We start from the raw sequence: 15,171 nt of genomic DNA, 5'->3' as shown, positions 1-15,171 counted from the left end.
GAAAATAGCTAGTCTGACGTGCGCGACGCGTTATGCTCTTCCGCGATGCTCGTTCCCAATATCCGCTTCGAGAGTCGGTACAGCAACCTGGTACGAACCACGTGTGCAGTTCTCGCTTTTACGCCAGAGCCCATCGTCTACCTATTTCCAGGCGTACGTGCGAGAAATATAACTGTTCTTTCGCACAGGTAAAGTACCAAAAGATTAAAGAAGCCTTAGCTTCTGCAACACGCGAGATTTCTCAACAGATAGTTTCTTAATAACTTGCGTTTAATAAATCTTTTAGAGGTTCATTAGCTAATCCAAATGAGAAGAAGCCGTACATGAAAGCTTACAAAGTAATGCTTATGAAAGTAATTTGAGAAAAGTTCAAAGTCACAATTTTTCTATCCATGCGTTTTAATTTGAATTCATATTATAGATTCAAATTCATTCCAGTCTATATTACGGATTTATATTTTAATGTTTATATAGTCGCTTATATTTTAATGCATTCATAAGACATTTAGAGACTGATAAAATCGACTTCATAATATGCGTGAATGTCAATTTGTCGAGGTTCGCGCTATCCACTTGTTAACGTGGCGATCATTAACCGACTTCGCATCATTAACTGTGGAAAAGAGAAATCCGTGTTCTCTGTCACCGAGTGCGAGTACTAGGCTGCGTCCGACATATCAAGATGCAAAAGTCCTCTTCCTTAGTGATTTGTTCTGCATCTTGACCGCGACAGGCGCCTTCACGAGCTCCTTTACGAGCCTCGTGTTTACTCTGTGTCGTCCGCTGCGGATCCGAGACGAGCTGCGATAAATCATATCCAATGACCGTAATCGAGATACGACCTTATCGCGAAAGTGCGCGCCGCGATCGGGAAAATCCAGTGTAGCGAGACCGGTAGCGGGTTCGCAAGCATGATGACGATTTACGGGCGACAACGATCTCGTAACTAAACAGCTTCTCGCCAGCCCCGCTGCTCGATAGATTAAATCTGTCCGAACCAGCGAAACTCGCCACTCTTATTGTCTATGGCACTTTTCGAATTATTAATAACGGGTGGACTGTGGAGTATAATGATAAACGATTTATACGTATGTTCAGTGTTCGGTATAGAATAATTTTTTTTTAAATCGAAGATATATGGCGGTATTTATGCAGGCGATAATAATGTATATTTTCCGAATAATCTAGCCATGGACATATTTAGAACGCCTTGCCATTTTGTTTAATCCTATTATTGTCAGTTTCATATTTTTAAAAGTGAGAACGGAAATTGCTGTAATTTACAAAGCTTGAAGTATTTCAGATTTATAAATACGCCCGATGCGCATCGTTTGGTTTATGGGCAAAAATACTCCAACGCTCATGTTTTCGCTTATTACTTCTGATAACCTGTAAGTTGTTGAACTTTACGCCTGATATACCTACCGCGAGTGGCAGCGATGTAAGGTAACAGCATAATCAATTGCTCCGCCGACGAAATGCGTATCGAAACGCGGTCGCGTTGGTCTTCATTCTGCGAAAACCGGTACGGAGTCCTAGAAAGAAACTTATACCAAGTGCAATTTCACGCATGCTCTCGCTAGGCAAGGGTTAACAGCGGTTAACGGACGGACCTTTTCATTATGGAAATAGCGACGCGCTCTCATGTTTCTTCGTCGCTCGACGTGTACTCGGCAAAGGCTACCGGTTCCATCACACATAACAGAGGTTCCCAAACATTAGATTAGCCGATCGTAGGATACCTGAAGATATCCTGTTGTCGACAATCAAAATTCCCAACATATAAAATGTTCCAAGAGTTGACAAATAATTTATTGATAAGAATATTATAAAAACGTTAAGCAATATCATATTCATTGAATTTACATTATTCATTCATTTACATTATTTGTGTTAACTATACGATGCAGATTTCGGATTTTATATCCGTCAAAGAATTTTCTAAGAATGACATTTATTTTGAAATATGAAAAACTTTTTCTGCTTAATTTTTTTTGCATATAAAATATTGCATATTAATAACTTATTTTTAAATAATATTTTGCAATAATGCGGTACTGCGCACACCATTTTCTTTCAAAAGATTGATCTTTCTTTAAAAATACTCACCTTTTTTACTACTGTATTTCTCCTAATCTGCATGGAAATATATCCTATCTGATTGGGAACCCCTTTATGACACGTGTCCCGAGTAGCCAGCAGTACTGGCGTCTCTAATTCGCGCGTTAATTTGCAGCTGCGGCGTGTTTCCGTATTTGATATTCGGTTAATTTGCAGGCGATCTCGCACGGATAAACGGACACGTGAGAGTCAGGAGTATCCTCGCGTCTTTTCCCGATCGTGAGATTCCGCATGGCGCGTCCTGAAGTATATTTAGCTACTACTCAGAATGTGTGCGATTCCCTCTTTTGTAGAACGAAAACGGCGACGTGATTGCACCTTCGAATATCGGACAGTTCTGGATTTCGTGGAAACCCTTATCTAAAGGCTAATTGGAGAATTTTATGCAAGAATCCTTTCCTCGTCGAAGAAATATACGGCTTTATTTCGCGAATATTTACGAATCGATTAGTCTCTCGCGAGAATACATCGAATATATATTTTCGAGTTTGTTTACTAAAGAGAATCTTTCGTTCGCTAAAGAGAAAAAGAGAGGCGGTTGGGTCTTATTTAAGAAAATTTATCCGCGATCTCTCCGCACACACATTGCGTCGCTCGAATGCGCGCGGGGACACGCGTTCGAGGATTTCGGAATGAGGATAATTACATCGGGGTCCTGGGGATGCAATAAATTCGCCGGGGGCTCCATGTTCGCGTATGCCCGTGGAATTTGCTGGGAGACGTCTTGTCCTCCACTTTCTTTATTTTCGCCGTTCAAACCTCTTCTCTTTTTTCTCTCTCTCTCTCTCTCTTTCTCTCTCTCCCCCTTCTCATTCTCCTCCTTCTCTTCGTGGTCCGCCGCAAACCCGTAATTTGCCCGTTTAATCCTGCCGCGATTCCAACGAGCCCACAACCAGCTTCTTCGTGCTCCGCTAGCGTCCGTCTGGTTTCGTGTCAAACATCGGATTCACCCTTCGGGAATGCCAGCGGATTTCCTAGAACCTTAACGATTCAACCTCGGCGAAATAAAGGGATAAACACTTGAAAACGATCTCGGGAACGAAAAATGTGCTTTCGAGCACAATGTAGGTTCAGAAAACTTCGATTTCTCACACTATTTTATCATATATAAATTAGTTGATATTTATGAGTTACCTACGTTGTAATAATGCGTTATTTTTAACATATATGATATATGCTTCGTCATTTCTTTTCTTCTTCAAATAGAGAAATGATTCTTCCCATCTACGTGACGCATCATTCAATTATTGATCAATCAATGCAAATCAATGTAAATTCATCGATACCTACTTTCACATTTTTTTAGACTGTATTTCAATGTCGAATCGTACCGTTTGAATACGTTTTATAATTTAATGAAACTGGTACCATACATAAATTGCGGACCGCCAAGACATGTATCAAGTCGTTACAGCCCGCAGCATTCGATAGAGGAAATGTTGATTTTGCTCAATGCTGGTTGTCTCGAGAGTTTACGTGTTCAATTCCTCGCTATAATCCGCGCGGCCTCGCTCGAGCGGTTCTGCGGATTGAAAAACTTTTCGTTGATTGGATTTCGTCGGAAGTTGTCGGTGAGATTAGGCCAAGAGAGAGAGAGAGAGAGAGAGAGAAACTTTAAGATCGAGCGTGTAACGCTTCGTTTGAATTGCGTTATCTATCGCCCGCGGCCGTGGGATGGGAATCTGAGAGAAATGCACATAAATCGATGGCTTCGTTCGTTCGCCATCCGTACGAAAGAACATCCGTCTGCGAAGCGCGCGCTAAGTCGAATCCTCGATTAATCGAAGCCTCGTCTGATCTTGGCAGTCCCACGGGATAGCTTCGAGACTGCCGCGTTCACTTGGAGATTACAATATGGCCCATCCGGAAGGTCGGGTCGAGTTTAACTGCTCTTCGGATCTTCACCCGAGATCTTAACGGACCATTACAGCTTGTGCACATCTTCGAATGCATCGCCCTAACGAGCCTTCTTTAAACTGAAGATAATAGTCTTCCGTTAGAGCTTGTAGTCAATTAAGTAAAATTATCCTTTATTCTCAGTTTTCTGATCTTATTGATCCGATGTTCTGCAGTGAATATTTCACGTTGAATTTAATTATTTGATACCTCATTAATTAATTTGGCCCAAAATTCGAGGTTCCATAGAACTTATATACGTGCGTTCGATTCCGCGAAACGGAACGCGCTCGGCAGTCGGTAATCGCGCGAATCCGAGAATCGATGCCTTTTCTGCGTCGGGTTCACGCCGCCGCGCCGACGTCATCGTCGACGTCGACGTCGCCGTTGCATTCGATGTAGCGTCTCAAGGTCTTCGTGAGGGAGGCCACGGTGTTCCCCGACAACACCATCTTCTGGTCTAGCCTGCGAACTGCGAACGGTGCGACCGTGGAAACGGGGGAAAACCATCCGGCGCGTCGCGTCGCGTCGCGTCGCGTCTATCGACCACGTACCGTCGGCGCCGCGCAGCGTCGCGACGCCAGCCAGCCCAGGGGTTCACTGCGCTCCACCTTTCGGGGCGAGCCCAGGCCGAGCCGAGCCGAGCCGAGCGTCTCGAGCCATAGCCAAAGGAGAGAGTCCGCGTGTCCGGGGGAAAAAAAACTCTCGACGTCGTCCTCACAGACGTTTTCCTCCTCGCGTCCTCGTATCGTTATCGATATTATCCCCGCGGTTGCTTCGGCAATATGTGGTGTTGTAAACGACTAGACGCTTCCGATTGGCCAGTCACGACCGTCGTTCGAGGTAACATTTCCTGTCTGCACGTCGCTGCTGCCGCTGCCTCTTACGTTCGAGACGCCAGTCGGTTGTTGTTCTCGAGACTTCTTGTCTTTCTCTTCTCTCTCTTTCTCTCTCTTTCTTTCTCTCTTCCTTCACGGGCGCTTCTTCAGCTTCCTTCGGCCGTTCCGCTCCTCCACCGCTTCTTTGCCGCACCGAGAAAGATCAGACGGTGAGAAAGAGAGAGAAAGAGAATTCGTATACCTGTGTGAGAAGAGACGGGAGGAGATGAAGGTCGAACGGTGTCCACACGAAACGGGTCGCCAGGCCGTAGACCTTCGCGAGTTGCTCGAATTTTGGCGAGACGTCGGATCGCTTGTGTCGAGCCAAAATTTCTTCCAAAATATTTCCTTCCTTGGAAGCTGACGGTCGATTTTACCAACCTCCCGTATAGGTTTGCGTCAGCGATCGTTAGGTCATTGACCTATAAATATCTAATAGGTCGAATAACGTGGCGCAGAAAATAAAATCGTTTTTTAACAAATTTGTGAACAGAAGATGCGATTCACCTCGAAGGAGGTTGGCAAAATCGCTCGCCAACATTTTTACGCTGACAGACAAATTCATCTATCCGTTTGACGTTCTTGTCATCGGATTCTCACATTTTCACGCTGTTTCGTTGTAAAGAGGGATTAAAAGCTTTTCGCAATCGATGCTTTTAGCTTTCTCGTTCAGCACTCGTCAAACACTTGGTTCGATATCGCCCGGCTGTTTTTCCTGTGTCAAGGTCGAGTACTGCGAAATGGATTCGTCCCAGTTAGCTTGTTGAGTAAGTGATGAGGGATTATCAGACAAACTTACACTGTGATATTACATTTATCATTCCTGATCTTTTAAGCGAGATTTAATTATATCGTATGCTTGAATCCGGCTACACGCTTCTGCCTTTTTTGTGTATTTTACCGCACCTTCTTTGTGAATTAATTAAAACATTTTCTTGCTACGAGATTTACATGGATGAAGGTTGCCCGTAGAATTTTGGTATTAATTTATTAACGGATAATTCTGTGATGAACGCAGTGACGAGGACGTGATATCGATTACCTCTTATCACCTCAAGGCTTCTCAATCGCCATAACGACCGTGCTAAATTTAGCATCGGCAATTTCGCCGCGCAATCGTTTATGAAAACAAATCGCCCGTAACGGACTCGTGACATAATACGACTTTGTTCGATCTATCGGAAGCCGCATATCGACGATCGTTTCCTTAATCGCATTGAACGCTCGGATAGTTTATTCGATTTGATTCTCTACTTGTTCTCGGTGACGCAACAAGCGCAACCTCCCTCGCGATCATTGATTTTCCTCTTTATACTTCGAGCGCAGCGTATCGGCGGTTGTCGGCGCTGTGGTTATCCTTGCTGTAATGCGGGTGACGTGTGCGTGCAGTCGCCGCAGCGGTCTGTTCTGGAATTAGTAGCCTAACAAGCTGCAATTGCCGATCGCTTTGGATTGAGGCTGATGCGACGATTAAGGCTGATTAAAGCGATTAAAAATCGGATGGGTCAACTTTAGATGCACCTAGATTTCTAATGATGGTGACGATCGGCTTACAGGGATAATTTGATTTAATCCTTTTAATTCTATAAAGATTACAAGTAGATTTTAGTGCGTAACCTGATTATTTTATGTTTGTTTTTTACCTACGAATTTTTTGTATCTAATTTAGAAAATCTAAATCTTAAAAATCTGGAATGTCTTATCTAAAAAAATGTCTTATCTATCTAAATTGATGTTAAATTAATCATGATTCGCTCTGTCGGAAATATTTTACTTATAGTAACAACTGAGTTATTTCCTTGTATAATTTTTACAAGTAGTAGTAAGCGGAGTTAATCAAGAGTTTAATATCTTGTTCTTCTCACTAACGCTCGCGAGCAAGTATTTAGAAAAGAATTTGCGGCACGTAACGACCGAGTCGGCAATTGCAATTGCGTTAACACCGGACGTCGTAAAACTGACGTTAATTCCCCAGCCACCAGATTTGGACTCGCTGGGACATCTGGGACATGTACCTCTGGGTGGAAACAAGAGGTTTCGCGCCACGTGGATCTTTTGCGCGACGCTTATATTAAGCCTTCGCGTAAAAGGCTGAATCATTCGAACGTGCAGCACATGTTTATTCCATTGCACATGCAGCTCATGTGTAGCACTAATCGTTGCAATGTATAAAAAAGTTATTTTTCTCTGTGTTTTATTTTACAGCAACCCTAACACTAGAGCATAAAAGCACAGTATTAGATATTCTAATTTTCACTTACTCATCGTGTTGTATGCATAATTTGCGCTACTAACGTGAATAAATCATCTCATTGATCCGCGTGAAAGGAAGACCAAGCGGCAAAAATAACGGCTTCCGTTATGCGTCGGCAAAAGTATTTGGCACATCCGCCGTCTAAAGGCGTCGACCGTTCACGAGTTATTTCTGTCCGCGACGACAGGGCTTTTATAGTTGAAAAAATTACTTTGGTATAATAGAACAGATTGTAACACAATTCGACAGTAAAAAATATTAATGTTTGAAAGTAAAATATTTTGGTGATAAATAATGATATATGAAGAAGTAGTTTATATTTAGATTTTTATTTTCGTCGTAAAAGTCACATTTATATTCGATCTTCAAATATTCTCGTAAAAGTCCTATATATATTCTCTCCAGAGAGAAAATTATTTAAATCGCAGCCGTCGTTTCACGTCGTGTCTGATTATCTCGTCGATTATATTTTCTATTAAAGGTTAAACGCCAACGAATCTCGCGTTATCCGATCGAACCGAACAACACGTTGGAATTCTGTGAAATTTCATTGAAGAATCGTGACTCGCGAAGCACTACTGCCGCGACGAAACATCGTCCGTCGCCGTACTTACCCTTGGTTTCCACGCACGCGTTGCCACGCGTTATAGTGCGCGTTATTAATATTATTATTTAATGACATTATGTAACCTATTGATTCATTTGTCAAGCTGACATATAATAACGTGCCGAAATTTGACTCAAATTAGCCGAATTCAACGGAATTAAACATTTTTAATTTTAATGCACTACAACACGCCGTCGCGTCAAAAAAAGTATGTATTTAATTGATGAAACGCGCGTGGAGACGCGCGTTATAACACGTGGCAACGCGTGTATGGAAACCAAGGGTTACGTGATCCATGGCGAAATCTCCCTCGCGTACCAGATATCAATGTGCCCACGTGTGCCAGCAACGGCAACCTCTTCGAGAGAACCGACTCCGCAAGGCCCTTATGCAAATTCATGCGCGCGCCCACGTCCGCTATCGCGTCCGTCATATATGCATTACGTGTCGTGCGGTTAAAATAAAAGACGAGAACTGCCATAAGTGGTGATACGGAAATTAATCCGAAGCGCGGATGTTATATTTCATATCTGTTTTAATGACGTTTCGATATCTTATCTATTTCTGTATATTTATCTCTGCATAATTACTGGTATTATTATACACTTTATGAGGAACTGTTTTTTTTTTTAGATTTTAATATATAAGTGGTGTTTTTCACGGCGGAAGTTGTTCGATTAACCTATCTCATCGTGCAAGCGACGATGGCGCGAAGAGGCAGTTTCCGACACGAGAGACGTGATTATAGGAAACTATGAAAGCTTATAATTAGTTATAATTGCTATTTACCTGACATCATTACTAGCAAGTGCGACTTTCATCGTCACTCCGAAACTTTCAAAAGTTAAGTATCTCGTTTGATTGCACCGCAGTGAAAACCCGCCTTCGCAATAGAGTCGGAGACCTGATGCCATTCCGGATAATTTCATTTATTCATTATACATTCCTTGATTGAACGCGGTCATTAAGCATCGCAAACGACTGTCTAGATTTTCTCCGCTCTTCTCTCCATCTATCCAGCGCGAAATTGATGCGACGCTTCGAGCGATCCGAAACAAATTTTGCCGTTACGTTTCCTGTCAACAGTTCCATCCACCTGTCGCAAGACGAAACCCAAGGAGTCGTCTTGTATAATCCTCACGTGTATATTTCACGTCGAAAACATCAAAGCAGATCCATCATGTTCGTTAAATTCACAGATTCGTGACCGTGACCCGCATATAAAAGTTGCGCAATTAATATTGACCCTCCTTTAAAAACCGCTAATTAAGCCTGGTCGGAGACCGAGATATCCGCTCAATTACTCATATATTGCTGTGTCAAAGAACTCTGACTCTTAATTCATTTTTTACCGCGAGATTTGAAAAGATTCGACAGATTATTCAACATGGATTTAGGTCGGTTTGACGAATTGCTAGAGTTTTTTTTTCTTACAGTTTTCTTTGGCAATATCTCTCAAAATTTTTCTAAATATATTTTACAATCATTTTTAGATCACTGCCGTAAGTTTTGCTAGAAAAATTAATTTAAAGTACGCCAAAGAATAAAAAAATAACGTTGTAGAAGTGGGACAGTTCGGTGTAACCCTGATCTGATATAAGAGCCTTGAGCGGTATACGTATCGCGAGTAATAACCGCATAAGACGGATCGCGGCAGCTCTCGCGAACCGTCGCCGTCGAGCCGGATCGAGGAACCGTCGATTATCGAGGCACGGCGGCCCCGGGCATGGCGCATGTTCGATCGAGGGATCGATGGCACTCCAGAAGTCGTCGTTACTATCGGTTAATGCGATCGGATTCGAGACGATGATCGCTAATCAGCGTATTGCGAATCGGTTTCTCCCCGACAGAAAACACAGGGCTGTCTCGTGGTAGGGAGTTCCGTAATCCCGCGCGACGGCCAGCGGATTCCTGAGGATAGTAATTATAGTGCTTAACGAACAACCGCGGGCAGCTGCCACTTATCGACACCGGGTACCAATGAACGCTCGTTTATCAGTCTCTTTCTCTTTCGACCGCGTATCGGATTGTCTCGGAATGAAACGCTTACGCACAGAAACATCTTTGAAATCTTGCGGTACGGAAAGAACATATGTGCATAAGACATTCGAGAAAGATTACGTAACGTATTCATAAATAAGATCTTCATTAACTCAATGAAATCTACCTTGGTTTAGCATAGACGAAGATTAAATTTTGTCATGCGAAAAGAATTTGAATGCAACTTCAGCGAGTTAGTTTTACTTTGCTAACGTGAAAAAGTTTTAGTTTCTTATGTAATTGCAAGATGAATCATACTTCCTGATAAAAAGCTGTGAGAACTTTTGACTGCGAGGAAGTTAGCGAACAAGAGAGTACCGGCGCGAGTGAAGTTCGAAAAGAACGATGACGTGGAGATGAGAAATGTTGCTGGCTCGTTGTATCGATATGGTGCATCGCGACACGATCATCGATCACAATCGGCTGCCAGATCGAATCAATAAATAAAAGCATTGCATCTCGCGCGTAATGACGAGATTCATTTCTGTCGCGTCTAACGGGGTCGTTTCTTCCCGACATAAAGCATCATGCTGTACGGATCGGTGATGGGAATGTTGCGCAGTCGTGTCGTAAATCCAAACGACGGACGGAGAACCGTATCGGGAGCCCATAACTCATAGACGACCGTTGCAGCGATTTAAATAAATCCTTTCATAAACATCGTCCGTTCCGCTCGATGCCCCAATTAACAGTTGCCTTTTTCTCGGAGGGGCCCCCTCGCGCGATTGGGTGTAAAAACGAGCGTTGCGAGACAGATTAAAGGCCACCGTCCTGATTACAAACGCATAATTGCGCCGTTAACGGACGTGTCTTGACCGGTTTGTAATTAGAAAGGTAATGACCGATTCCCTATTGGCCCTAACTTTCCTCTCGCTTCCTTCCTCTCGTTTAGTGTCGCATTATTTTATTTTATTTTATTTTATTTTCTTTATGATCGAACGAGCCGATCGGCTTAGGATTTATAAATTAGAAGTCTGAAGGACGCTGGAGTAATTTAAAGGCGGGATCGTTTTCCATACAGGTCGACCACATGCTTGTTGCGTGATGCCGACAAAGTTATCGATAAAGGAAAATGCGTTCATTATTGTATCTGGCATTTTAATCTCGATATCATTCGTTATTATTCACGATAGCATCCGGAAATAAACTTTAAATATTGATATGATGTGACAGATGATTATAGATGCACTTTGCGCGATGTACCTATGTTGCTCGCGCGATCGTGGGTTAAAAGACACAGCACGGTGCCACAAAAGAACATTCCCGAAACGATCTGGGATAAGTTATGAGCGCCGATGGATCGATTTATTGCTCGCGAAGGGGACCGAGCGATAATTATATTATGCAAATGCCGCGGCGAGACCGAAAACGCCAAATAAGCGCATGCACTCGATGCAGCCGCTCACTCTGCATAATCGGCCTCATAATGTGGCAACGGGATTGCAGCTAATTAGCTGACAACAAGAGGTTGTCGTAACGACGCGGAGTCACGCTCCTGAAAATAATTCTAGAGAATCGCCCCAGAGTATTACGTAGCACAAATTCGAGGAAAACCAGATTCCGATTTCCCAATATTCCCTCAGAATAATAAACGACGCTTCAGCAGCTCTAATTTAATTCTACGTCTAAATAAGAACCAGTATTATTAATTGACCAACATTAATTAATAACCTGATTTTAATTGCTAAATAACAAAAATAGATTTGAAATCACATATGTAAGCTTTTGATGATTATCATGAAGAGGTCGATAAGATCTGCCTGGACTGTAATTTCTCGATTCGACGCATTTAATATTTTCTAGGTGTAATGAGAAAAGGTCATCTCGTAGCTGGTTAGGATCTTGTCCTGCTCGTGATGCCCATTTAGCAAGGCGATTTTTATAAACATTAATTAACGCGGTTGCATCCGCATTTCTCCTTTCCCTTTTTCTTTCGTCCTATCACGGTTCGCCATTTATTTGCATCCAGTTGACCGTTCTTCCTTCAATCCCTGTAATTGCACCTGAATCTCGAAGTCTTTAGAATTCGTTTAGAATCGTTGTTGAGCAACCGCTACGAAAAATCGTAACGAAGCGATAGTGCACCCAGAGCACCTATATACCAACTCCACGGCATGCTATAACGCAAAAAGTTTCGCCATACAGCCGTGACATAACTTTTCGAAATTATTGTTTATCTCCTTACAATGCCTTACATTGTTCGCCCACATTTAGCCGGAATTCAAGTCATTCTAACCATCGCATATTTGTGCTTGTAAGTTTGGCAATTCAAACTTTGCAATGGAAACACGATTCGAGGATCAGAACTTATTAATTTACATAATCAAAAGACTACATTACAAATAGGTAGTTGGATCTGTATTAGGAAATTTAAATTTAATTAAAGTTCGATTTAACAATTGTTGATTTAGCCTTAGTTAAAAATGAATTTTTGCGCGATTCCTTTCTGTCTAATCACTCCATCTCTTATTCCAAGTAGTTAAGTATTTAAAATTATCGGTGTCATCGATATCGCAAGGCAGACAATTTGAACACGCTAGCACGCAAAGAGGTAATTCTGTAACTTCGATCCGCACTGCACTACCACAAATACACTGATTAAAGGGTAAACAAAAGCGAAACGAGAGGTCTAGGGTGCTCGAACGTGGCTGCAGAAATAGCCGATGGAAAGGCACGCGTCACTATACCTCGAAAGTTCTAATTTTATATATGAATTGCTATTAATTACTGACTGACTATGCACGTACGGTATAATCACGACAAATGTACACTCTCGCGTTACATAATTGTTAGCGTTTGATATTTTATTTCGATTCTGCGCGTTTTTCTTGTGAGATTGGATTTGGTTTATTTAAAAATCCACAGGATTTGCGATAACAATTATTGAGGCGACTGCTGCGCACGGTATAGATATCCAGTGTTTATCGTGGTACGGTTTCCGCATATTGCAGCCGCAGAAATAGGATAATATAAATGAGGGGAACGCGAATCGCGCCGGGCACGTCGTGGTTTCTAATTTTACGAACGGGTTGGGTCGATCCTCGCGATACCCGGTCGGCAGGAGGCATCGCTCTAAAAGCGTCTTTTGGAAGCGCGCGCGCTCCGCATTTTTCGAGCGTTACCACTCGCCTCGAGCCGGTTACCACCGAAGGCACACGACGCTGATCGCGATTTTCTCGACCACGACGTCTGGCGAGCGGAGCTCGCAGACTGGTTCCGACACTCTCGACGTCGACTATCGGAGCTGCAGATCCCTGCAGACTTTGTCAGCGAAAACAGCGCGTTCTGTCCCGGGCGACGACGGTTTCTCGATAATACCGTCGCTCGTTAAAAGTTAATCCAACAAAAAACACGACGGACGTTATTTTTTAACACGCTTTTAGATAAATTCGTGAAGTAATGTTCATTAAACGGATCTTAAAGTAAGAATTCTACCTCGGAATAATTTTTAAATTAGTAACAAAATTGTATTCGTTTCTCTTAAATGGACCTTACTTATCTTAAATTTGAAGCTCAGTTGTATCCAAAATCTGTGAATGGAAAATAGTAAAATTGTTGCGCAATATACTCGGTTGATTAAACTTTCTTCTAAGAAAAAAATTAATTTTTTGGAGGATAGACGAGAGAAAGTGCGCATTGCTTACGACACTTTGCATAAAATATATGTTTACGGAAAATGTTTTGCTGCATGATTTAACGCGTATCGATACGGTGTCCTGCGTGTTAAGCCGGGAGCGAGCAGCTTTTACGACTGTAGGCGACACGTTGCCTAAGGAAATTGCGAACGGCGTTCTGCGTTTGATCGTGATTTTCCATGCGACCGCTTTTCCGGTCGGCTCGCTATCGGCGCGTATCGCTATTCAATTAAATTTCCCCATCGGAGTGCAATCGAGCGTCGATCGCCATTTACTACTGTATTATCACAAACGTACGTTTCTGCTCCTCTTCTCTTTCTTCTTTTCGTCACATTCCAATGGCTCCGCTACGACTTCGCAAATAACTTTCGAACGAACGATGGAAAATCAATTCGAAGGACATTCAAGATAAATGTCAAAAACGCTGGAGAAAGGGACAGGAAATTGTTTATAGGGAAAATTCTCCCACGTGGGAAACTGTTAATTATCTCTGGTTTCTCGACAGTGGAAGGTAGATAGATTGTGGTCTCAAGTTAGAGCGTTAATTAAAACTTATCGCGTAAATTAATGCAAATTTCCTTCGTCATAAATTAAAGCGACATTTGCATCACGTAACTGGAGGGTCACATGTTTATTTTTCTTATTAAATGAATATTTGTGTATTTAATATCACTTTTTTTATCCAATGTGTAATTTTCTGTTACAGGTGAGTCATATATCTATAAAATTACGCTCGCAGCAGCATATAAGGACTAGTAATTTCGTCTTTGATTTCGCGAAGCTGTTTGCGCGAAAATGACTGCCCGAAATCCAGGTAAACCTTCATCATTTTTTGATAGCATGAAGATATTGTGTAATAAATGCGATATCCTAAAATAAACCTCTCTCACAGACATTATTTAGATATTATCTTGAGACTAAAAGGATCATAGACTTCACGACATGTCTTTCTGAGATATTTATGACCAATCCTTTCAGTAATTAGCATCCGTATGCAGTTTGCGTCTCATTTAGCGAAAGACCACCTTTCGCAAGAGCTTCAATCGTGCGGAGACGCAGGGAACGATTGAATTTCGAAAATAGACTTGGCCCGATTCGCCGGTAAAATTGCTGTACGACGTTTGACTCTCCGCAGTTTCTCTCCGCGTTCCTTTTGCATAGAAAATTACGCGAAAAATCAGAAGGAAGATATATGCGTGCATTTGACAGTAGCGAACGAAGTTCGTGGAAAGTTCCAAAAGAAATTGCTTGAACTTTTGTTCCTCTCTGGATATCATCGATCATTTGGTACAAAAAGAATATAAGAGAGAATTCGTTGCAAATTTCTAACTTCCAGAAAATTTCTTTACCATTAATATCGCGCGTGTGTAAAAGCACAATTATTATTATTGGTCGCGGTTTTACTGCGAAAATGAATTATTAATTAACACGATGACAGTGATATATTTGTACTTTCGTGCCGAAAGAAAGTTTCAACGCAGTGAGCCACTCTGTACCGTACTCTAATCTTTAAATGTATCCCGTTGCCAGTTGGCAATGATTGCATCGATGTTCCAATTCGAGCTAAGATCATGTCAGGTGATAGTGATGCTCCATTTTTTCGAGAAAGAGTTTGAAGAATGAGAAAGAGTTTGATTAAACAAATAAAGATTTTTTACATTTAAAATTGAATATCGCATACAAGACGTTTAGCTTATCATTTTTAATTACTTGATATAAAGAAGTGTATTAAAATGTCTA

The 15,171-nt window shown here is 42.0% G+C and overlaps 1 protein-coding gene across 20 annotated transcripts in view; it reads left to right on the top strand.

The window, feature by feature from the left end:
* The window catches only part of LOC139771988 (uncharacterized), a 151,527-nt gene that overhangs the window by 25,010 nt on the left and 111,346 nt on the right, over positions 1–15,171 (top strand). For 9 of the 20 annotated variants that reach the window (XM_071705610.1, XM_071705525.1, XM_071705433.1 and 6 more), the window contains exon 1: positions 14,212–14,245. The exons of 10 other annotated variants lie outside the window; for them this stretch is intronic. In XM_071705610.1, coding sequence (XP_071561711.1) covers positions 14,227–14,245 — 19 coding nt within the window. In that variant the 5' untranslated portion in view covers positions 14,212–14,226. Of the gene's footprint in view, positions 1–14,180; positions 14,246–15,171 lie in introns of those variants that run through there. One more of the 20 variants, XM_071705563.1, reaches the window with a different exon arrangement.

The sequence above is a fragment of the Temnothorax nylanderi genome, unplaced genomic scaffold (assembly GCF_030848795.1).
Source record: "Temnothorax nylanderi isolate EJ_2023f unplaced genomic scaffold, tnyl_v1.0 TNYL_tig0003_pilon, whole genome shotgun sequence".
In the NCBI taxonomy this organism is placed as follows: domain Eukaryota; kingdom Metazoa; phylum Arthropoda; class Insecta; order Hymenoptera; family Formicidae; genus Temnothorax; species Temnothorax nylanderi.
The sequence above is the reverse complement of the archived record's forward strand: the minus strand, read 5'-3'. Positions and strand labels throughout refer to the sequence as shown.